The 24,251-nt window shown below is 40.5% G+C and overlaps 2 protein-coding genes across 3 annotated transcripts in view; one reads left to right on the top strand and one right to left on the bottom strand.

Moving 5' to 3' along the window:
- Window positions 1-20,587, top strand: part of SLC5A8 (solute carrier family 5 member 8) — a 24,886-nt gene extending 4,299 nt beyond the window's left edge. Inside the window, exons 3-15 of the mRNA XM_010709527.4 lie at window positions 1,033-1,084; window positions 2,163-2,230; window positions 3,522-3,676; window positions 5,057-5,197; window positions 9,239-9,368; window positions 10,403-10,491; window positions 11,103-11,215; window positions 12,525-12,592; window positions 12,875-12,961; window positions 13,829-14,028; window positions 14,846-14,949; window positions 16,353-16,438; window positions 17,853-20,587. Of these exons, the coding sequence (XP_010707829.3) occupies window positions 1,033-1,084; window positions 2,163-2,230; window positions 3,522-3,676; window positions 5,057-5,197; window positions 9,239-9,368; window positions 10,403-10,491; window positions 11,103-11,215; window positions 12,525-12,592; window positions 12,875-12,961; window positions 13,829-14,028; window positions 14,846-14,949; window positions 16,353-16,438; window positions 17,853-17,984 (1,425 nt within the window). The 3' untranslated portion in view covers window positions 17,985-20,587. The remainder of the gene's footprint in view (window positions 1-1,032; window positions 1,085-2,162; window positions 2,231-3,521; window positions 3,677-5,056; window positions 5,198-9,238; window positions 9,369-10,402; window positions 10,492-11,102; window positions 11,216-12,524; window positions 12,593-12,874; window positions 12,962-13,828; window positions 14,029-14,845; window positions 14,950-16,352; window positions 16,439-17,852) is intronic.
- ANO4 (anoctamin 4) overlaps window positions 19,847-24,251 on the bottom strand; it is a 116,985-nt gene continuing 112,580 nt past the window's right edge. For both annotated transcript variants that reach the window (XM_085223913.1, XM_085223916.1), the window contains one exon: window positions 19,847-24,251. In XM_085223913.1, the coding sequence (XP_085080039.1) occupies window positions 24,060-24,251 (192 nt within the window). In that variant the 3' untranslated portion in view covers window positions 19,847-24,059.

Raw genomic sequence — 24,251 nt, 5'->3', positions numbered from 1 at the left:
GGTGCCAAATGCTTTGGGCTTGATGATTGTTGGCAATTTTTGGCCATGAAATGGTGCGGCTGGTGCTGAGGGGAGATTTGCTAGGGAAAGGCCAGGGCTGGCAGCTTTCAGGGTGTACAAGCTATGTGTGAGAACCTAGAGAGGGCTCACAGTGCAAAAAGAAACAAGCACACGCACATGAGCAGGTAAGAACAACTATTTCCTTGCTGGTCCCACCACCAGGTGTGGAAAGCTCATATAAGTCAGCTCAGGACCTATCTGAGATTTAGATCCCTTGAATCAAGACCTGACCTTCACAGAAGTTCATCTGTGTGTTGCAAGCTTTGCCCTGATGCATGCCACAGCTGGGCTTGCCCTAGTAGTACCAGCAGTAATAGCAGTGGTAAAAAGGTACTTAAAAGTATATGTGAATCAAATATAGAGCATATCAGTGTATGAATCCCACTGTGCTGTTAGAAGTGGATACAGTAGCTCATTGATTTGTCTGATTATTTCTGTATTGGGTGAAAATACATATCTGCTGATGATCATGCATGCCTTCATCTTATAGAACTGTAAACCCTTATAATCCTATCCATAATGCCTAACTAATGCTGTGTTTCTTGTTCTGATGTGCATTACAGATGCATACTGAGAGGTATATTGATCCCAAGACTGAGAAAGTAAATTGTAATAGATTCCTTGGCAAACCATGTGTAAACGTCACCAATTTCCTTTTGCTCTTGTTTCTTTCATTTGACTGCACTTATAAAGCAGTAAAACAAGTTAATTATAAGAGAGAGGAGAAACAAAAGAAGGATGGAGTGTTTAAGAATCATTGTGTTGCTTGTTTTAAGCAGACTAGGCTGTGAGACTGTAATACTGGTTCGTCTCAGACATTTGTCTTCCAGCAATTGGAATTATTTCTTAACAGTCATGCATTTAGGAAATTTAGACTGAAGAAGTGCTTGAAGAGAAACCATCTCAGAAAACTATCACTTTTTCCAGGAATTTTGGTTTCTTTTGTTCTTATATCTTTTTCTCCCCATCTAGACTTTATACACTGGCATTGTCATTTACGCTCCAGCTTTAGCACTAAATCAAGGTAAGATGACCATCCTGAACTGTTCTTCTGTATTTTTGTATGCACACAGTACTGGTGTGCTTTTCTTTCTGTAGTGCACACCAGTGTATATATTTCAAATATTGATTGTGAGGTCTTTCAGGACTTCAGCTGGTCCTGATGGGAACTCTGGTAGACCTTCCAGATCTAATCCTACTCCCTTATCTCTGGCTGTAAGGAATTACAGAAAAGGCTAAACAAAGAAAATTTGCTCTCACTTATTCTAGCTCTCTCACAATATTCTCACATCAAGGTTAATTTCAGAAAAGTTAAGGAAAAATAAGTCAAGTTTGGAAGCAGTGGACAGGATAAACACACACTGAGTCCATCTGGTTAAGTGCGCTTCTTGAAGCACTCTGTAACTCGCTCTAACAAGCTACAGCCTGGCTGGAAGTGGTGCCACTCCATGAACTGTGCTGCAGAGCTTCCCATTTGCCTGGGTTTCTGTAGGGGAGCCCTATGGTGCCATGCTAGGCAGCGTGTCAACCTGCCAAGCTTGGGCACTGGCAGCTTTAGAGGCTGTCTGGCATAGGTATACTGTCACATTTCCCTAAAAGAACACAGAATAAAAGAGGCTTTTAGACCAACGTATGTCTTCCAAACCATTGCTTAAACCAGATTGCGTCTGTGAAGCATGCCCATGGCTGCTTTCCTGCATAAATCCCTGGCATAGGGCTCAAAGGCCTACCTAAATGCTTCTGAGGAAGGACTCTGATTTTAGAATCTTTCTGAGCTGAGCCCTGCAAGAATATTGGTTTTGTTGGTTGTCATTAAAGACCAAAAGCGTCTTGGGTTCCCAAATCTGTGTAATTATTTAGAAGTTTCCAATTATTTAGCAGTTTTCAATATCTGTAACAACTATGCATTTTTAGAGCTGGTCAAGATGAATTCCATAGTTCAGATACGCACATCTTTTCTTTGCAGTTTCTTATTACTTTCTACTTCTGCATTTTACTTATATTCATTTTTCCCCAGCAGCCAGATAAAGGTGAAGAACAGTCCTCCAGAGTTATGTCCCCCATGCCTTGCTTACACTTGCTGCCCTTTCCCTCTTTTTCAGTCACGGGCTTCGACTTGTGGGGTGCCGTGGTGGCAACTGGCGTGGTCTGCACTTTCTACTGCACGTTGGTATGTGGGCCATTCAGCTGAGGGAAATCTCATTTCCTTTCGCCATTTACATCAAGTGTGGAATTAATTGAAAAGTCAGCTAGTAAATGGGTTGCCCTCTTTCACAGCACAGCTGCAGCCCAGAGCTGTATTCATCCAGGGACTTTGGATATAAGGGGAAAGTTTTTTACAGTGAGGGCGATGAGGCAATGGAACAGGTAGCCCAGAGAGGTGGTGGCTCTGTCCTTGGAGACATTGAAGGCCAGGCTAGTGGGGCGCTGAGTACCCTGATCTATCTGTGGATGTCCCTGTTCATTGCAGGGGTATTGGATTAGATGACCTTTAAAGGTCCCTACCAACTCTATGGGTTTTGCGATTCAATGACTTAGACACAAAGGCAGGCACAGTGTGACTTCTGTTCATAAAAGAACAGCAAAAAGATAGATCTTCCTTCCTGAAAATTCTCCTATGAAATTTCTGTGAGCCTGGCAGACTAATTTGTCAAGCACCTGTTCATCACAACCATAATACTCCAGTCTCTTAGTGACGGGGACACTGAAAATAGTAAATGTCACATGAAAGATTATTCTTTAGGTCCCTGCTAATTGACCAAGTGCCTGGATATGTGTAAATGGAACCAGCATGACATAAAATTATTTGTATATTTTTGATTAAATAATGTTAATTTGCACAAATTGCATGCCTTCTGGAGTTAGTGATACTGTAAACATGTAAGATGAGCATGGTCTGCCTGTTTACCTTCAGGTAACTAGTGATAGGACAACAGGTAATGGCTTTAAGTTGTACCAACGGAGGTTCGAGTTGGATTTTAGGAAAAATTTCCTTTCAGAAAGAGTGTTGAGGCACTAGAACAGGCTGTCCAGGGAGGCTGTGAAGTCACCATCCCTGGAGTATTCAGTGTGGATGTGGCACTGAGGACGTGGTTAGGGGGCATGGTAGAGATGGGATGATGATTGTAATACATGATCTTAGTGGTCTTTTCCAACCATCATGATTCTGCGATTCTATGATTCTATGAAATTTCTGAATCAAGGGGAATATGATGAATGATGGATGATATTGGACATGTCTGTGGTCACAGTACATCATAGTGCTCCTCACAGAAGGTCCTGTACATGTTGCAGGATAGAATTCCTAAACATCCCAATGCAGGATTATTTCTATTCAGGAATAAGATAGAATTAGTCAGTTATGCATAATCCATATAGTAAGGTTTCTCCTAGCTGGATGTGAACGTATGCCAAGAGCACAGCTGCCCCACTGTACCTGATACATGATGTTCCTCACACAGGGCGGTCTGAAAGCAGTGGTGTGGACAGATGTTTTCCAGGTTGGAATCATGGTCGCTGGATTCTCGTCTGTGATTATACGAGCTGTGGTAGTCCAGGAGGGAATTGGACGCATTATAAATGATTCCTACTATGGAGGAAGATTAAACTTCTGGGAGTGAGTTTTTAGTTGAAGATGATGTGCCTTTTTCCTGATAAGTGTGAAATTAAATTGCTAGTGAAGGTGGGGAGTTGGGGTCCGAAATTTTACAGATATTTAAACAAACTTACCTATTTTGGAGCGTTTTGGATCTTTTGGAGGTTTAACTATGTGCAACATTCTGCCAAGAGAAAAATCTTCCACATTCTCAAATACATGTTGTAAGGATGCATTTTGGATTCCATTGAAAGTGAATGGTGAAGAGGACAATCATATTTATAATTACAGTTTGCAAAGGAATGATTTGGTATTTCAGCTACTGAACCAGAGTAGCTGAAAAAATTACAGCTGTTACCTAATCTGAAAAGGGGAAATGTTTTTCTTTCCCTAAAATGAAAATTAGAAGTAATCTTAATGGCATTTTACCCTTTGTTACTGTAACTAATCATAGACCAAAATGATAGTTTTGCAAGGTTAGGAATATTCATTTCTGACAATGCTGAATCAAAAGATTCCTTAAGTTAAAAAAAAAAAAAGAAAAAAAAAGTTATTGTTTTTTTTTTATGAATAGGTGATTCTGCTGAGAAACTTCAGCTGCTGGTATTAATAGAAGTTTAGTGTGACAGGTATTACCTGTTGTCCTTTTATCTATTGATTCACAATATTTATCAGGTAATTCTATGAAATTCTTCACCAGATTCTTCAGTAAATAATAATTCATTGGAAGAAACATATTTTCTTCTCTTGAGCAGTGATTTTTCAATCTGTTTGGTTTATATGCAGAAGTTACACAGCATTTCTTCTCTCATCATAGAATTCAGATGGGAAAAGAAAAGGAATAAAGGCATATAACAGCTGAATTAATATAATGTTGTTCGGCAAGACAAGTATAATCTATTGCTCTATTTAAAATTTCATTTAAAAATATATTCCATTTAAAATCTGCTCTTCACTTAGAGCTAAATCAGCAACATTTTTTATAGAGGCTCTGTCCACAAGGGCTGGGTATGCAAACACACCTTTGTATTGGTGTTAGACTCAGGTCTCTCCAGATAAGCAGGCATATTAGACTTTCTACTGGAACTTCATTTCATCACAACAGAAACAGGCATTACAGTGCTTTACCTATGACTGTAATTTACAAGGCAAATCAGTTAGTTTGAATTCACCTTTGAGTAGATCAGTGTTTCAGTGAGTCAGCAATTTCAGTGATTTCAAATCTGCTTTCTGTGATTTCATGTAAAGCTGGAATATCTGAATATTCAAAATCTGGATAAATTAATTGAATTTATATGAGAATAAGTAAGAGGAAATTCTTCTCCTAGCCATTAAGGTCATCTGATAATGAAAAGAGTTTCATATTCTGAGTGTTTTCTTTGTTTTTTCCTCTCATTGTAGCTTTAATCCCAATCCATTGCAAAGGCACACATTCTGGACGATTATTATAGGTGGGACCTTCACATGGACTGGCATTTATGGTGTCAACCAGTCCCAAGTACAGAGATACATTGCATGCAAAACCAGGTTCCATGCAAAAATGTAAGTCTGCCTTCAGTAACTCTTGATGTCTGAATTTAGCAGTGACTGTTCTTTATAATGCAGATTAATTTTTTTGTTGTTGTTGTCTGTATAAAAACTATTTGTAAAAGGTAACAATTTCTGCTGTCTGCTTTGTGGACCAGATAGGAGACAAATTGGCATAGTAAATGCTGATATTTTAATTACATATAGATGACTGTGACATTCAACTTTCTGATAGACTGTTTCACTCTGCCAGTATTCTTGCATACAAATAACTACATTAAGTTTATATGCAACCTAAAGACCAAGCAATATAGTACATAATTGTGCTGTAGCTTTATCGAGACAACATTTTGAATTGCTACTTTTCTAAACCTAAACCAGAGTGGGGGTATTTTACCTAAGTAAAGACTAAAAATATTTCAGTGCCCGTGAGTGTGAACGTGAGAAAAGACAAAAATGTTTTATTCAGTGATAAAATTTCTGAAGAATCATATACTTTGGTTTCATGATCATCAAGACTTTTCCTATAGGAATTCATTATGGAGACTGGCAGCAAGTTCTGTTTTCCTTGAGTTTAAATATTTCTGATCAGCCTTTACTCTAGAACAGAGTATATTTACTAACTCTGTTATCTTATTGTTATCTTTATTGTCATTCCCATAGTTCACAACTCAATATTTAAGAACTATTACCAAGCAAATAAAGTCTATTTATAGGAAAGATATATAAATGCATATCATTAACTATAGTCACTAAATTCCATAACACAGTGATATGCAGTAGAGGAGGAGTTTACGAGGATTTTCACTTCATAAAGTCAGCAAAACACTCACAAAAATCATATTAAAGTTTGGACCTGAAGTATTTTAGTTTTGGCAATAATGGAAATGCACTTTTCAGCCATTTACACTGCAAACAGGAATGAGCTGATGCCTATCATCAGCCACATCTCCAGCATAAAGTGCCACATTCCAACACACTATCTGGCTTCCCTGCAGTCTCTGGTGTGTAGGTGGGTCCCAATATCTTGGGGCTGCAGAGGCCAAGAGGTGCATCCCACACCTGCAGTGCCAGCTGGCATGATTGCCGGTGGGAGAACAGCTGCATACATTGTGCCTGAGTTCCTTCTCAAGCACCTGCTGCACTTAGAGCTATTCCATTGCTCCATCTGTACCCTCTGTGATGGGAGACACCTCCATGGTGTCCCAGAAGCATGATGTGACCAAGGAAAATGTAGTATCATGGCAGCTGCTGGGTAGATTTTCTGGGCTCTTGCAAGTGTCTTTGACTTGGATTAGAGGTGTCTGATTCTGGAGGGTTTTGGATGGAATTCAAGAGTTATGAATAAAAATTCAGGTGTATTTGATAGGACCTGATAACCCTGAAAGTCTTTTCCAACCTAAACGATTCTATAATAGTCTAGCTCATACCATATTAGTGACAGCAAAGCCTTAATTGATGGATCTCTCTCCTGCTGGCATGGGCAGTTGAATTCCATGACGCCTTGCTTGTGCCTCCTGGTATTTTCCTTGCATGGAGAAAACCTTTTGTGCAATGGCTACAATTGTAAACATTATCATTCTGTGATGACTATCTAGTTCATTCACATATGTAATTAAACACATTTGGCAAGTCATATTGGCAGCTACATCTCTTGCCACCATTTAACTATTATAGAGAAGTGTCAGGTGTCACTGGGTCACATTAATAAGGCTTTTCTCCTCCATGGCATTTTATATAAGGCTTTATTTATTTATAAAACAGAACTGAGAAAATAATTCCTTCACAGTTCCCAACTTGTGGATCATAGGAAGGCTTTAAAGAATGGCACAAGAGTAGGAATTTTCTCAGGCTATGAGAAAGGATTTCACCCCACTCAAGAAACACACTAGTAGGTATGAACATGTGCTGTCATCCTCAAGCAGTAACTAGGCAAATCAAACATAGTGCTTGAAGATGAACAATACTAAGCCCTCAAGAAGGAGATCTGCACCTTCAGAAAAATATGGGCTCCTAGCACATTCTCCTCTATTTTCCTTTCAAGGTCACTGGCTGGCATGTTTCTTAGAGCCAGACTGAAACAACCAACTAAAAATAGGCCTTGTATAGTCATAGTGCCTACTTCACTCAAACTCCACCTTATGTTACTCATCCAGAATTAATGGGAACATGTTCTCCAATAGTGCTGCAATTATTACACCCCAGTGCTTAAGTCACAGGGTGTACCATGATCTATGGGTGTAAATAAGATAGAAAAAGCAGTTTCCTTCTCTTCACTGTCAAATACTGACACAGTTTAAAACTAGGAATTCCTGAATGCAAACAATTTCTTTTGCCTTTGTGCCTTTCTCTCAACTTTCTAATCTCACCTACAGGCTTTAGGCTAATACTGCTATTGCAACTATTGAAAAGATTTGGATTGATTTAAGTCATTGGTTACTTTTTATGCTACGTCAGCTTGTGAGTGCATTATTTCAAGGTAGATTATGCCAATGTAGGAACAACTTCAGCTAAATTTATGCAAAACGCTTAACTAGTTTGTAAGCATCTATAAGAGGGAGATTACTTCATTTTCACTAGCTTAGCCTAGAAATAAATTTAAAATGCTGCTAGTGATGTATTGATACCAATGCTAATTTCAAATATGAAACATAAATGCAGAGTTTTCTGTCCTGTGTTATCCAACTAGCCTTTACTTACCTAAGTCTTTTTTAACAATTTACACTGTGCTTGCCAATCATTTTTCTCTGATATAAAATGGCAATCTCATCTAGTTAACCTATAAAAAAAGCCTATATAAAAACATGCATTTCAATGCCTAACAAGACCTATAAAGATAAGTTTACTTCATTCATCCTTATAATCCTCTGGAGCAGTCCAAAGGCTGATGCTCTTTGCCTTCTTGAAGGCACTAAAAGGCCCTCTGAAACAGTGCAGGCATGGAAATGTTCACACAGATACCAGAGATCCTCCAGGGATCCACGCAGAAGAAGTCTTAGTTGGCACAGGTGCAATGTATTTGATTCTGTCAGCAGTTAAATCCCCATATGTACATGGTACACAGCCAGGAAACAACTGCTGGAAAGGAATGCTGTCTCCTGCCATGCTCCCTCTGGGTGTGCTCACTTGAAACGACCACCATAGGTGAGCCATAGTGTGAAGAACTTCGTGAGTCATCAAGAGCTGAGATCGGATAGCTAGATAGAAAGAAAAAGCCCTCCCTGGGACAGAAAATGTGGGGAGAAGGATTTGTTTTTCACAATGAGTAGAGGCTGCCTGTTGTGTGTGGCAAAGGCAGCATTAATATGCGATACCACCATTTTCTTCTCTGTGTCAGCTGTCCCCTCAGAACGTGGGGACAAGATAGAGTTCCTTGACTGCTTCAGGATCCAAGCTGCTAAAGGGGAAGCTTTGGGGTTGGTGGTGACCCCCTGATCCATGGAAGTGGCAGCTGGAAGTGGCTCCAAAGCAGGTCACAGTGGGAGGGAACACCCGCCTTTTTGCTGCCTCCCATGGAAACCTTGCCAGGAAGAGATGGTGAATTTATTGATTTATGAGCATGATTCCAGCATTGTGTAAGTGTGGTAGTGCAGCTCCAGAGTGCTGCTGCTGATTAAAGGTACACCACACTTTGATCTGTGACACCTTGCCTTGCAAATCTATCTGGGGTTTGTCTCTGCCAAGGGGTGTGGTGAGGGGATAAGAATGTTTTCTTGCTAGCTCGCTGTAATGTAAATCTTGTGCACATGATGAAAGGTGCAGATTGCCATATTTCTCCCATTATCTCTGGAGTAGGCCTTGTCAGAGGGCATGCACTCAGACCATGCTACGAAGAACAAAGTGTAATTTGTGGTTTTAGAAACGTGAGCCTGTGTCAAAATTGCTCAGAGCTGTACCATGACTCCCTTTCATCTTGGCAGTCACTGAACAGGGTGTTTCCTCAGTTTGGGATAGTGCTTGTTTGGTCTGCTTGAGAGGGTCTGACTGTCCACTGCATTAATTGCAGTATGGTGGGACATCTAGCTCTAACATGGAATCTCTGTGCATGCTGTGCAGGTCCCTGTACATCAACCTGGTAGGCCTCTGGGCGATCTTGGTCTGCGCAACGCTCTGTGGGCTGTCCCTGTACTCCATCTACAAGGACTGTGACCCATGGACGGCAAAGCAGGTGTCAGCACTCGACCAGGTACAGCCCCACATCTCAATGGGGAGGAAGGGGCAGCTTTCCCCTTGAGGACGGTGATGAAGGAGCAGGCATTAAGCATGTGCAACTGGAGATGGTGGTGAAAAGCACTATTGAGCATGTGCAACTGTGTGGAGGGGGGTTAAAGAACTAGGGGATGGGTATAAGGACATGCCCAAGTCCACTCAGTGAGTTTGCAACTCAGGGATTAAGCTCAGACTGTGGCAGGAGGGAAAACTCTGGAGAAAGCAGCAGATCTGCTTTCAGGACCGATCAGTGACAGCATCCCCTTGGGTCTCACAGAGCTGCAGTTTGTTTGTGCCTCAGATAATTGTGTGCTATGGACAAATCCCCATGGACAATAGCTGGGAGTCCAGAAGAGCAGAGATAATAGAGTACTGGAGGCAGGACTGCTTGGTCTTAAGCAGTAGAATAAGATGAGATATGAAAAGCCAACGTGGATACCTGAAGGCTGTTAGGTGCCTCCTGTGAGTCAAATAATTTTGGTGGAACGTGTAAGATACTAAAAAGACCAACTTGTTGATGAAAAAAATGGTTCACAGGCAGAAAATCTTACAGTCTGTATCTTTTCCCAGCTCTCAGATCTTGCAAAGGTCAACAAATAGCACACAGCTTCCAATATTCAAATAGTTATCAGGTACCCTAAGGCTATTGGACCGAATCTGTAAAGCTTTTTTGTGGTGTCAGTAGAGACTTGAGCATCTACTCTGGTACCCAAGCCTGACAGAGTGATGTACAGTGCAAACTACCTGCTGCTCAGTGCTGGCTGCCTCTACAATCATCTGGGAAGAAAGCCTGTCAGCAGCTTTGTGCTCACCTCTGCTGGGCTGTCTAAACAGACTTGCCAGTATTTCATGTGGGTGTTTTAAACATCATTTTATTTTCTATAGAAAACCAAGAAATACTGCATTGTGGAACATTCCAAATTGGAAGCAAAAAGCAAAAAAAAAAAAGAAAAAGAAAATGAAAAATGATGACAGTATAATAAGTTCTTACACTTTCCATTTTTTTTTTAGTTGATGCCCTACCTCGTACTGGATATTCTCAGGGATTTTCCAGGAGTGCCAGGGCTTTTTGTGGCTAGTGCCTACAGTGGGACATTAAGGTAAGTTAATAATTTGGAATTTAGTGTCATTTTTTTTTACTTTGTTAAACCTGAAGTTGCATTTATACTGAAATGTGCTTTAGGTGCATTTTATTTCCTTAATCTTTAGGATAAGTGCTAGGAACTGATGTTGAAATTACAAATCTTTAGTTTTCAGCACCTGTGCTCTGATGTCTTAAGACTCAAAACTGTTTGGAGTTCCCTGCTGACAATGGGAAGAAACAGCACTAACAAACCCTGCCTCTCTGTGCTTTACAGCCTCTCTGCTAGAGGAATTTTTAAATATTATAAGCAGGTGATTGCACAGCATGGCTATAGTAATGCTTATGGCACAGCCACATGTAATGTATACTTCATTACACTGACTTCTCCAACCCCACCTTTTCATTAAGAATTGCCTTGCTTCACTAAAAGCAGTTATTATAAATGATTTTTGTAAACTATTAACTGTATCACCAATAGCAGTAAGTCATTTCAACCAAACAGCAGCTGCATTTGTTCTCTGACACCATTCTAGACAGTAACAGCTTCTCTCTGCCATTAATTCACCTGTTATCTATGATTTCAGTGTCTAAGATTAAAAAAAAAAGTATATACCTTGTGTTCTGCAGTACAGTGTCCTCCAGCATCAATGCTTTGGCTGCTGTGACTGTCGAAGACCTCATCAGGCCATACTTCAGATCCCTTTCTGAAAAGAAGCTGTCATGGATTTCCATGGGGATGAGTATGGAAATTTCTCTTCCACTTTTGCTTTATGAAGTGAGGGCTTGATTCAGATTTTAAGTCAGGGGTAAGTGTGTTCAGACTGATATTTGGGGGAGCCAAGATCAGCTGTGCAAATTCTGTGCGGAATGAGAGACAAGCTATTTCTAGTGAGCTTAAGAGAAAGTATCTGATCTTTAAGAAGTAAAGATAGACTGCCTTTATATTCAGTGTTGCCTGTAGTTGTACAGAACCAAATGTCTTGAATTAAAATAGGTGATATTTTAATTTCTCTGTCAAAAATTAGAAGCATAAAAAACGATTTTGTAATAAACCTTGTGAACAGAGCGATATGTGAACTACAGCACTCCAGAGAGTGACCAACTTCACATCCTCCCTGACTACCTGTGGACTCTGCGGCCTGTTGATCTCCTATATTCAATGACCCTCCTTGAAGAAGAGGGCTGAGCGGATGGTTTACATCTCTGATGTGCACTTTCCATCTCTGCTGGTTGTACGACTTGATACCAGCTGCAGGTGCAGCCCAAGGCAGCATGCTTAATAAGCATGAAAAACCGCAGTCCCAGCACAGTGTAGCTCATAACACTGAGCACAGTGGACTAGTGGCAGGTGACAAATATGAAATGTTTTCACCTGACAGCAGCTTCTTAAATGTTATTGCAAGCAGTGTTTATGCTGAAATTGTTGATGCCTGAGTAGCATGAGCTATCACATTCTTTCCTGAGTTGCCTGAGCTATCACATTCAGTGGTGGGATTAACCTATTGCTTGTCACTCAGACAGTGAAACTTAATAGAAGTGAAGGTGGAGAGCACAAATGAGCCAGTGTAGTGGGTTCTGGCAAGGCACACTACATCCTGGTAGTCCAGGATGTCCTCTGTCACTCTGCCAGCTCCCGTGATACGACATCATTTACTTTCTTGCTCCAAAGGCTTTAGACTGAGATGCAAAATTACTTATTCAAAATAGTGACTACAACACAGGAGATTAGCTGGGAAATACGAATAATACACTTAGTATTGCTACTGTGTTTAATCCATACATGTGCCATCTAGGATCAGGTACTTAACTAATCATATACAGGAAGAAGATTTTGTCACTTTCACATGGTCTCCTCTTAATTAAACAGTAACCAGGCCCTTTGGCCTTGCTGGGCTCTCTTAGGAGAGAAAGCCCAAACAAACAACAAAATCAAAGCCAAACAGATGGCAGTGGGTTTATTGTGATGTCAGGGCTTCCTGGGTGAGAAGGATCCATTTCTATCAGTGAACATTTCAGCTGATGCGCTCACGATTTTCCTTTCCCACACAGGTCTATTTTATGGCGCAGTCTGCATTGCTATGGCTGCACTGGCGTCTCTCCTGGGTGCCTTGCTTCAGGTGAGTGTCAGGCTGCATTTTCATATGTGTCAAATAACCTAGAACAAATTGTGTAAGGAAATAATTACTGGCAACTATTATGAGATTAGCTTTTATTCTTTGTTGGGTACTGGCCTCAAACAGCCTCAGCCTCTGCTCTAAGCACCCGTGTCACTATGTGAATTAACACCAGCTGAGAAAACACTAATTAAAATCTCTTAATTTCCTTCTCATCTTCTTGCCCTGTTTGTGTGTATTTCACTTTTCTAACGCAGTGCTTGATAGACTCTCCTCCTTCCACAGGCAGCGCTCAGCATTTTTGGCATGGTTGGTGGCCCCCTTTTAGGACTGTTTGCCTTGGGAATTCTCTGCTCCTTTGCAAATGGAATTGTAAGTAGAAATTTAAAGCCCTGTTGGACCAAAATCCATCAATAGTTTTGGGTACATCCATTTCCCTCCATTCCCAATAAATTTGCATTGGGCAGCAAGGATATTTCTTTGATAATTTCCATGTTGATCTTTACCCTTTTCTTTCCTCATGAGGGCAGCTGGGAGAATGGCCTTTTGGGTAGGATGGATAACCCAATGCACCAGATGGCCTTGAGGGCAGGTAGTCTTGAATACACATCCGGAAGTCCAAGGTGATAAACAGATGTGTTTAAAAGGCAGACTGTATTGGGGTGCTCTACTAGAGTGGTTTGGTTATTACAAAATCAGCACTTGGAGATGAAAAAGTCACTCCATCAAAAATGTATTGATGGAGGAGAATGGATGAAGGAAGATGGATGGAGGAAGATTGTTATTTAGTAAGATTTGCTAATCACTATCCTCTACAGTTTAACAGTTGAAAATCTAAAATATGTGCTGAAAAAAATCACTGTCAGCAAGGAAACCCATCCTGAAGTAGAAGAGACTTTTTCAAAATAAATAAATAAATAAAAAATAAAAAATTGTATTGATTCAAGGATAGTCTCAGATAAAATAGCTTTTTTACTATAAACCAAGAAGCCCAAAGCTTCACTGTAAATTCATAGTGGCAAAATAAAAAGAGGTAAGTTCAGGAGCCATAAGCAAACAATGAGTTCTCCAAAAGGGAAATGAAGTAAACTCCCATTTCTCCCCAGCTGTACATTTTATTTTTCCTATCGTGCCTGCAGTTTATTAACTTAAGTGTTTCTTACTCTTCTAATTTTTGTTGTTGTTTTCAAAATACTTTTGCTTTCCTTGCAAGCCTGAGTATCATTTTTTCTTTTGCAGGGTGCATTTGTGGGTCTTATCACTGGCTTTGTTATTTCACTTTGGGTTGGAATCGGTTCTCAGATTTATCCTCCCCTCCCAGAGAGGACCATGCCTCTCCCCCTCTCAACTGCAGGCTGTAATATATCCATCTCAAGCAATCTGACTACATCAACAGAAAACCCATTGACAACAATCTTCAGCACACAGGCTGCAGAAAGGTATGAAAGTTCCTCATGTGCAGTCACTACAGCATGTGCTTAGTTTGAAGCAACATGAACATTTGTCTAGCATTTGTTGCTTCAGAAGAGAACATTGGTATAATGGAAAAAATATAAGGGGTTTTCTCCCCTCCGCAATCACCATGTCTGTCTTTGGGCGTTCACCATTAAACATAGCAGTTATAAATGATAATACCGAAAACAGCTGGAACAGGAGCTGAACACATTTCTAGGTATTCCCAACTGTTATATTTAAAAGTACCATACAGTCTGTGACAGACTCCCCACTGCACACACAAATGCCCAGTATCCACTACATGTCTCATACAAGACCTTCAGCATTGCTCATGGCTGTAGGAAAGCAACAGAGCACAATTCTGAAGGAGACCAAAGCAAAATGTAACCCAAGGTGTGAGAGCTGCCTTGTTATTTCTGGCTGGTTTTAGCTGCATGTAGCTGATGTTGTATAATATATTTTTTCATTAAATAACTCAGCCCCTTCTAAATATGTTATCCCTTTATCCAGGTAGCTGGAGTGCTCAGCTCTGCATTAGATTCCTAGCTGCAACAAGACTGTCCTGTTTTACCTGCTTGTTTCCATGTACTTACCAGTCTCCTCCTCTATGAAGGCATATTTTCTGATATTTTTATGACAGATTTGCAATGCACATTTTAACATATCAAAGTAATCCACGAATACCAGCTCACTTGATTCAGAAAATAGCTCTGTATTTATATTCTGTATGGATACAGGCAACATTTTCAGGTTCCCTGGAAGAGGACAACAGAGGTTAACTCTTTTCCTGCTCTTTTTCAGGCCTGTCCTGGCAGAGCACTGGTATTCCTTGTCCTATCTCTACTTCAGCACCCTTGGGACACTTACCACGATAGTTGTGGGAATGATTATCAGCCTCCTGACAGGTACTGGTTCCACAGCTGAGGCTGAACATAAGTCTTAGGTTTTTTCAAACCATGATGACCAAAAAGAGAACTGTCATTTCCAAAGTAAGAGCCAGGGATCCTATCACAAAGGCTGAGGATTAGGAAAATGTTCTTCACCAGAGGGTGGTCGGGACCTGGAACGGTTTTCCTAGGATGGTGGTCACAGCCCCAAGCTGCCAGAGTTCAAGCAGCATTTGGACAATGCTCTCAGATGTAAGGTTTGAATTTTGGGTGGTCCTGCGTGGAGACGGAAGTTAGACTTGGTGGTTCTTACAGATCATTTCCAACGCGGGATATTCTGTTCTGTTGTATGAAGGTTCCTATCCTTACTCTCATTTTCCCCCCTCAGCCCTTCCACATCCTGTGCTTGACCTCTAATTACAGCAAGGATCACTTCAAATCTCTAAGGAGAATGAAGTTTCAGCAGTTTTTTAACCTAAGGGGCAAAAATTCCATCTACCTTTCCTGTTTCGTGAGATCTCAGCAGGTGCTGAGGTTGAAGGGTTGTCCCCGAACATGAAAGGAACTCAAGGCAAGGAGATGCACCCATTCTTCTTCTAGAGGACAAAAGCAGTTTTACTTTGAGTGAGTTCAGAGCACTCAAAGGCTTTTGTCTGCACCTGTGCAGTGCATGCATTTCACCACATTTCCCCGGTGTGTACCAAAGAGCTGCAGGTCCCATGCATGGCTTTCTTTCTCAGTTGCTCAGTCCTATTTCTGAAAGGTGCAAAAGCAACAAGTGAGAGCAGGGACATCAGTTCCAGCCTGTGACCTCTCTGCTCTTTCATCTAGATGAGATGCATACTGCACTTGTCAACTGCACTGTGCATGGCAGAAACAGCACCAAAGCAGCTGCTCTCATGGCTTTCTCCAGTACACCTGGCCAGAATCTTGCTACAGCACTCATCAGACTTTGACACTGTTAGATTTCAAACCTATTATCCTGACCTACAACTACTTCAGAGCTGAGTTCTCTTTATTTTTTATCAGGACTACCAAACTCCCAACCCAGCAGATTGATTGGTCCACTACTTTCTTTGTGTTCTGCAACTTACAAGCACAAGATACGCCTACTGTTTTCTTTTCTTAAACTTCTAGAGGATTTGCTCTAGAAGTTTTCAAACAGAAACATGGTGAGAATCTAGAAAACTATGAAAAAGGGACGAGAAATTTCAGGTAGATCCCAAGGATAATTTTATATTCTGAGAGATGCAGGGGGACACATGGTTGTAAAGGAATGATTCCTAAGGAATGTAACATCTAGCCTGTGACCGCTTGATGGCTTTTGCTGCATGACTGTCCTGGCTTGGTGCCCACAGCTGGGCTGTGACATACCATGTACGTGTGGAAACCTGGCTGATTGAAGCATGCCTATTTTGCAGGAGGACTGAAGCAGAATACAGACAGTAAATTTCTTCTGACCAAAGAAGATTTCCTCTCCAACTTCTCCTGGTCTAAATCTGAGAGAGTAAGTATAGTTATGCATCCTGTGATATAAAGCAGTCTCTCCTCTTGGGAGCAAAGGCAATCTTTTCCCACCAGGATGAATTGCATTTGATGCTTTAAAGCAGCAGCAGAGCACAAGGTGGCTGAGGCAAAAGCAGCTGGCATAGGCAGTGAAGCTGTGTTTGGCCACAGACTGACTTTATAACAACAGAGCAGCAGCTGAGACAAGGGACAGTTGTTCTCCAGGTTTCTGACAAAATACTCCCTCACTATTCCCTCGGAAGCTAAACCAAGGCACATGTTGGATTCAGCAAAGCTTTCTTTGTAAACGTGATTTCTAAATTCTGGGATTTTTTAAAATATTTTTTATTTTTTGCAACATCAGCTACTGTTTGAGAGAAGGCATTTCATTTCTAGACAGTGTGTCTATTTCCTATCATCCTCCCTAAGATACAAAAGAAATTATTGGGTAGAATGGAAATAATGTCCCTTAGAAAGGAGAACGTAGGAGAAATTTGTTTTTTAAAATAAACAGAGCCAACCTCTCAGTTAGGGCCATCATTGCAATCATATTCATCATGTCTTTGAGATGGTCCAATGTGCAAAATATTTCTCCTCGATGACAATAACTCCTCTTAGCATGACCTCTTGTATTTTAGCTCCTGCTTATGAACAACAGAGGAGGAGAGGGTTTTTTACAGAACTGCATGCTCTTCACCTATGTGAAAGCTGGATACCAGCTATCCAGGTGTTGTCATTCAGTTCTTAATGCACCAACATCTACTTTCACCATCTGGGAATTTAATCTCTAAAGCCTTTTGAAAAGAAAATCTCATCAAACAGATGGAAGCTAACATCCACAGCCATACTGGTTTCTGCCTGGAGTCAGAATCGAGTGTCAGCCTGGTTATACTGAAGTAGTTGGCATCACAGCTCGTGCAGAAAGTTAATTGCTCAGAATAACTGGGGGGCAGCTGAGCAACTTCCTGCACATGAAGAGCTTAACATCTCATTACACTTAGTGAAGATGAAGCATCTATGTAATGGTGCATGTTAATTTGCTTTTCCTCTCAAAGATGGGGCAAGGACTGAGGGTTGGGAGTCAATAGATCGGAGGGCTGGTGGTGACAGATCTCTAGATGTGAAAACAGCAATTAAAACTTTGCACAATCAGAAATGCTCTGAACACTTTGCAGGACAAGAACATTTTATGCGACGAGAACATTTTGCACAACTTGCACCTTACGCAATAAGAAACTTTCCATGCCCCTAGAAAAATACCAGCTATTTCAATGAGTAACGATATTCTGTCAGCAACGGGCATATTTTCCTGTAAGGCTTTCTGTAAGTCAGGCCTGGCTCTGCTTGCCTGCAGGCCGAAGAGAGGAAGACTGTTTCTTCCACTTCACAACATTGCTTTTATCTCTTTTTTTTAGGCGGAGAAAGTGGTTGTGTTGAATTGGAAAACATCTACAATGGTAGCCGAAGGAACGGACAACCCTGCTTTCAGCCACATTGAAATGGATGAAGCAAGTGATAAGAACAAAGCCAATGGCCTTCATATATGACATGGAGCCATGTCAGCCCCTGAGGACAGTTTTGTTCATGTAAAGCACTGTTGACACTCCTGTGCCGGGTCAGTTACCAGCCCTGCTTGGATCACCGGCAGGAGTCTGCTGAGCTTCATGGTGCTGTCACCCATGCACAACTTTGACATTAGTCAAGAAAGGAATCAGGTCTTTCCTGCTTTTGTTGTCTCTCTCACACTCTGGATCTTGGTGACAGGGCTTAAGGCAATGTATCAGTATGGAATATTTGCCTGATATTCTTGGGCCTCCTGGAAAATACCTGCTTTTACTTCCAGTTCACTCTCAGAGTAAATGTTTTATGTGGTAAGAGTGCTGTCTCCTGGATATGACTGTTCTCTGTGGGCTTTTTTTTCTTTTTCTTTTTTTTTTTTCTTTTTTTCTTTATTTCTTTTTCCTTTTTCCTTTTAAGGCATTGAAAGAGTGAAGAGATCAGTACTGTGGGATCTTACCAGATTGCAGGAAACAGTGGATCTTCTTTTTAGTGGAGGAGATGTACTTAGTGCCCTCTGATTGCTTTGTAGAACTGAACTTGAGAGCATATTTATTTTGCTGGTTCTGTCATATGTTTGCTTTCATTAGTCTCATTCTTTGATGAGCACTCCTCTCATGTGCTCACTGTTGGATGCTACAAAACTGTCTTTGGAGACAGGTAAAAACAAGCATCAGTAATACCCTTTCCTTTACTCCCTACCTCACTCTTTAGCCCCATCTTGCTCCAACAGAGCTGGCTCTTGTGATGAAGTGAACAATCTGGGCTCTTCTTTCTGTGCCATGTAGCAGAACCACATGCTGGCCCATGACTGCTCTTGCACTGAGCTGGGTGTATATATTAACAAAGGTATTAATGTAGGAAGAAGACCCTCTTTGCTGTATGGGGCTGTTATCTGTGGAGCTGTGAGCTGAAACTTACTGTAACTATTTTGTGTTCTTGCAGTTCCTGTTGTCGCTCCAAGGTTTCACTTGCAAGGTTGGTCCAGATCAGGCTAGAGCATGTTTTGTGTTTCGCTCAGAGGGCAGAGTCTGCTGTTCTGTCTCTGGGAGGGGAAGGGATTGCAAAGGCTGGATGAAGTCTCTTCATGGCTGCAGGGCATGGGATGGCTCATCCTCTGGCTGCGCTGCTGAGAGGAGATCAACAGCGTATCTGTCCTTACATTACTTCTGGTTTGAGAGGATAAAAACCCCATAGCTCCCTTATCCTAATTGCTTGGGGAACAGACTGTTTGACCCACTGTGCCGGTTTTGTACTATATATTTTTTGTGACATCAACTGATGGGGGTTTAAAACTCTGCCACAAGTTGGTGGCTCAGCATCAAGTTGGTAAATAAAAATCATTGCAGGAAAGCCAAGCAATGAAGCTTATAAAGCAGTCACGCTTGAGACACAAATCAAACACTGACTGTGTGTCTTAAACTCTTTCAAGAGGTTACACTGGGTTGAGATCCTTGTTTTGAATTGATGCTGCCTTGGATGACCTGTGACTTCTACCTGTTTTGTTCACGGAGTGAAGACTAATCCTTCCAGCAATCACAGTTAAGAAATAACGTAAGGTCATGGAGTTTATTCTCAGTACTTTGAATTCACATGGGAGAATACATAAGCCTTCGCTTGAAGTCACTCTGAGCACTGATCAGTCATTTTACTCTAATTTTGGTATGAAGTGAAAGCTTGGGCCAGATGCTATCTGTTGGCCCACAGTCACATTGAGATGAGTTTTTACTGGGGAAAATACCTTGTTGTAAGAGATTTAGAGGTAGCATTCTTTCTGCAGCAACTGTCCTTTTTCTCATTATCTAACCTCCCATGGTTGCTGCAGAACTAAAAAGTGACTCTTCTGCTTTACTTTTTTTTTTTCTATATGCTTTCTGTTTTAATTGACATCATTAATTAAAACAATTAATTTTGAATAATATTTTCTCTGAGACTATATACTGTCCTTGTCTAGCTGGACACAGAGACAGGACTTTGCCTGTGTAAAAACAAGATAATTCTCAGTGTTTTCATCACAGTCCTGCACCACGATCTTTCATCTCTCTCAGCTAAAAGCTCACCCAACAAAGAAATGAAGGATAACCAGTGTCAGTTAATTCCATGGGAATGGGAGCACTCCATATTGCCCAATGCAGCATCTGGGAGGGCTAAGAGGAGAAACAAGTGGAAACATTAAAAAATGAACTGAGAAGGCAACAGGAGCAATATTTGATGACGTAGATTCACAGACAGAAGGCAGTAGTGGATCCTGGCCCCTTCTGGTCTGCATTTACACTTACTTCCACTCAGCTAGTCTGTTTGCTTTCTGAACAAATAAGATAAATAGAAAATAATGTGTGGATTTCAAACAGCAAATATTTCATATGCATCATTTATTTTAAAGTTTATTGCGTCACATTATACAAGCATTAAACATGGCTTTATGTTGATGATTTTTTTACGTAAGTGTGAAAACTTGACATTCTTCTCCATAAGATTTTTTTCTATTTACAAATAAACAATCTCTATGTATACTTTATATATATATATAATATATATGGTAAATAACATAACTCCCCTCAGAAAGATTTAAAATAAAGAACAGATTTGTAAACAGGGTTTCAGTTGTAGTATTTGGTGGCTTGAATACAGATGGTGCTCTATACCTAGGCTTTTACTTTTGTCAAAGTATCCAGGGTGCTCATTTACATTTATTATTCTAAGGTTTGTAAAACCAATGTGGGACAGAATGCAAAAATCGTAGCAAACAGGCTGAAAAACAGTCCCAATATACATTTTTTTTCCTTGGTTTTAAAAACTGACGTGTAACTGCTCATGAAGTACATGCTTGCTATCAAGAGTGGTCTATAGAGATCAATCCTATGCTGATTGCAAGATGATTTCACAGTAAATCCTTTGATGTGTGTTGTCCTGCTTGCTATGGCAAATGTCTGTGGCATGCACTGAGGTTGCATTTTTTCTCGTTCCTTTGAAGGTAGTGCTCTTGTGGAGCTGGAATAAGTAAACAACATACAGGGCCGTCACCTGGAGTTTTAAACAAAACCCATCCATCATCAGATCAGAAAGAATGGAATGGCATAAATTTTCTATCTACAGACTGTTTTAAATTCTATGTATTATTGTTAGCCTATTGTATGTGATATATTTTCCTAAATAATGGAGCAAATAAAAAGGGGGTTGTCTTTCCTGAGTGTTCTGCTATAAAGCTTTAAAGGACTAAAGGGAAATCTATTCTGCAGAACACCAGGACTGAAATGTCAGGGCATTGACTGGTCAACATTAAGTGACAGAAATGTACTCAGGATCTGCCAGGGAGGTCAGAGTCCCTTTCGGCATCACACTCAGCACAAGCCTGGTAAACAGCAGCTCATGTGCTCAGTTTGGACAGAACAGGACATAACTTCTAGCTATGAAGTGTCATGAAAATTCATTGCAGTGTACCTACATTGAAAACTTGTACCAAATGCAATTATTTTGTATTGTGTTTTTGCTGCACATGTATTAGTTTTGACATACTATGTTGTTGCGATTCCTCCAGGGTGGAAATCAGCTTAAATTCTACTCAATTTCAATTCAGTTCTGGGAACTGCAGGATTTTTGAAAGATTCACAACTCATATGAGTGAGACTGATATTACATATGACTCACAACTTATTTTACTACCTAGCAAACAATTTCTAAACTAGTCATTTGTGAGTTTTTGTTAGAGATGTAAAACAGAGGGTATGCAGCTTAATCCAGTTGCTCATGTGAATTTGGTCTGAGTGTGATTTTGCACAGTGATCCTGCCTGAGAGTATCCAGATTGCTAGTGTAATATACATCCGTAAGTGGTGAATGGTAAATACTAACCCATTTGGCATGTGTGTATAAAAGAATGGATGACATTGCCTATCTATCTCTTCCTATTTACTGTGCCAGAATATTCCTATTTCTTCACTGCCCATATAGGCTGTATCCACCGCAGCTGTAAGATGAAGCAAAGATGAACAAACAAGTTCACTTGCTTATTAGGCAGGAATACATCCCAGAACCATTAGTTGTGTTCCTCATTCCTTTTGGCAGCAAGTCAATACAGAACAGATTCATCCTGAGACTCCTTCAGTGGCTATATTGCCTCATAGGAACTCCAGGCTTGGGTCACAAGCACTTGATAGTGGAAGCCATTTATCCTCTTCGTGCAGGAAGATGGATTAGTACTAGAAGAGTTCCTTATTGAAAGAAAGCAAAATGTAGGCTGGCAGTGGCTACCGAGATCAGGATGCAAACATTTTCTTCCACCATTCTTCAACCATACTGCTTTTTATCAAAACTTTCCTCCTCATAGAAATAACACAGTTCTACCTAGCAGTGGAACAAAGTTAACAGATCTAATTTGGCAATATGTGATCTTGGTAAAGGTGGACCTGATGTTTACTGGAGTTTGAGGCATCCATACAAAGGATCTTGCACTGTGTGATTTGTCCAATACCGCTTCTATTGAATGGTTTCTAGAAGAATCTGTAGAAACAGCGTGCTGAATTTTCCTCACTGTCAAATGCCTTTAAACTAGCAAGGTCATTATTCATTAATAGCTCTGAGAAAAGCATACTGTTTTTGAAGCTCCAATTACTTGGAAAAGTGCTAAGTGAATTGATGAGCTTCAGTATTTTGCATGTAGCTGTATCTTTACCAAGACATATGGTTCCTTGCAGTTTACTTACAGTCTGGGCTTTTGAACTTCCTTCTTCATGTTGTGGCTGATTATGCTACTGCACGTTCTGCAAGAATTGCAGTATTATCACTTTGAGGCAAGAGGCAGTGGAGCTTTCACAGCGCTCAGCATTTTGAGTCATATTGCTCTGTCCAGCAATTGTGCAGTCATCAGAGTTACAATTCTACTATTTTGGACTAATGATCTGCAAACTTTTTAATTCCTTAATGCTAAGCAGTTTGCAAAAGGATATAGTCAGTGGTCCATTTTGGCCAAATCTAATTCTACAAACTATGTAGAACTGCTGTGCATGAAGCTATTTCATACTACAGCCTAGTTGTTTTCTCCCAGTGCAGACAACAGAAGAAGAAATAAAAGAGAAGTTACAAGAACAGAGATTATGGATGATTGTGTTCTCTTGCTTTGTTGAATTTGTTCATCCATTGTTTGGTTGTTTTTTTTTTTTGCTTTGTTATTGTTGATTTACTTAAGACACAGTCTTCTGTTATGTGTATCATATATTCTCATTCTTGATGAGGTCTTGATGTGGCCTTGCAATACAAGTATACAAGCAATTTTGGATGAGATGTCCTAGTTTGATTTGTTTCCTTCAGAGACCAAACAGAGCCATAGCTGAAAAGGCACTGTTCAGATCTTTAAAATGTTACTAACCTTTTACAGTAATGTGTCCAAATTAATGACCCTACAGTTAAGACACCTCTGGGCACATTTAGGTGCTTGCCTATCTGCCAAAACTTCTGCATGTGTAATTTTTTCAGCACGGTTAAAGCATTTGATTGGACTTATGATCAAAGATCTCCTCACAGATGCTAAGGTATTGCTCAGGTTATGGAAGCAATCCCCATATGTTAACTTAACTCATGGTAGAGCTTCCACCACTTATTCCACCATGGGAGAGAGCATCGTTGCCATGCATGTTCTGCATGTGGTGACTACACATGTGGACGTGTACTATCATGTTGCTAATGAGCAGTCACTGGTTATGAAGTAGCTGCTCAGCCATGATGAGGAGCCATGAGATCACTAGGTTCTGTAAAGCACTGTAAGATATATAGCTGCTTTGAAGTTCACGGCCTTGAATTTAAGCCATGCCTGGAAATAGTGTGGAGACTTAGGCATCGGTCTGCGCTGCTCATGCCAATATTAGCTCTGGAGAAGACTAAGCCTTGTAAGACCCCAAATTTGAAAAGACTTAGCACAGTATTCACCATTTTAAATATGGGTACACATATGCTGAGTGCACACAACACTGACTGTTCCTCTTTCACTGTGCTCTCTACCGCAGAAAACCAGGGTTTTTTTTTAATAAAAAGAACTCCTATCTTCTTTTAAGCAGTTTCTTCCTCATCCCATCATGGCCACTCATTGTGATAAGATTTTCCATTCTTCTTTCTTTCCTTCCTTTCTTTCTGCAGACGTTCTAATTCCGCTTCATACATCATTTCCTGAATCAGGTATTTTTCTCTCCTCATTCTATCTCTCAGATCTTTTGGAAGATCTGGGATTAAGTAGGAAATCAGGTGCTTTATGCAAAAGACAAGGTG

This window comes from Meleagris gallopavo, chromosome 1, assembly GCF_905368555.1.
Source record: "Meleagris gallopavo chromosome 1, MGAL_WU_HG_1.1, whole genome shotgun sequence".
Classification (NCBI taxonomy): Eukaryota; Metazoa; Chordata; class Aves; order Galliformes; family Phasianidae; genus Meleagris; species Meleagris gallopavo.
This window is presented reverse-complemented; position numbering and strand designations above follow the sequence as displayed.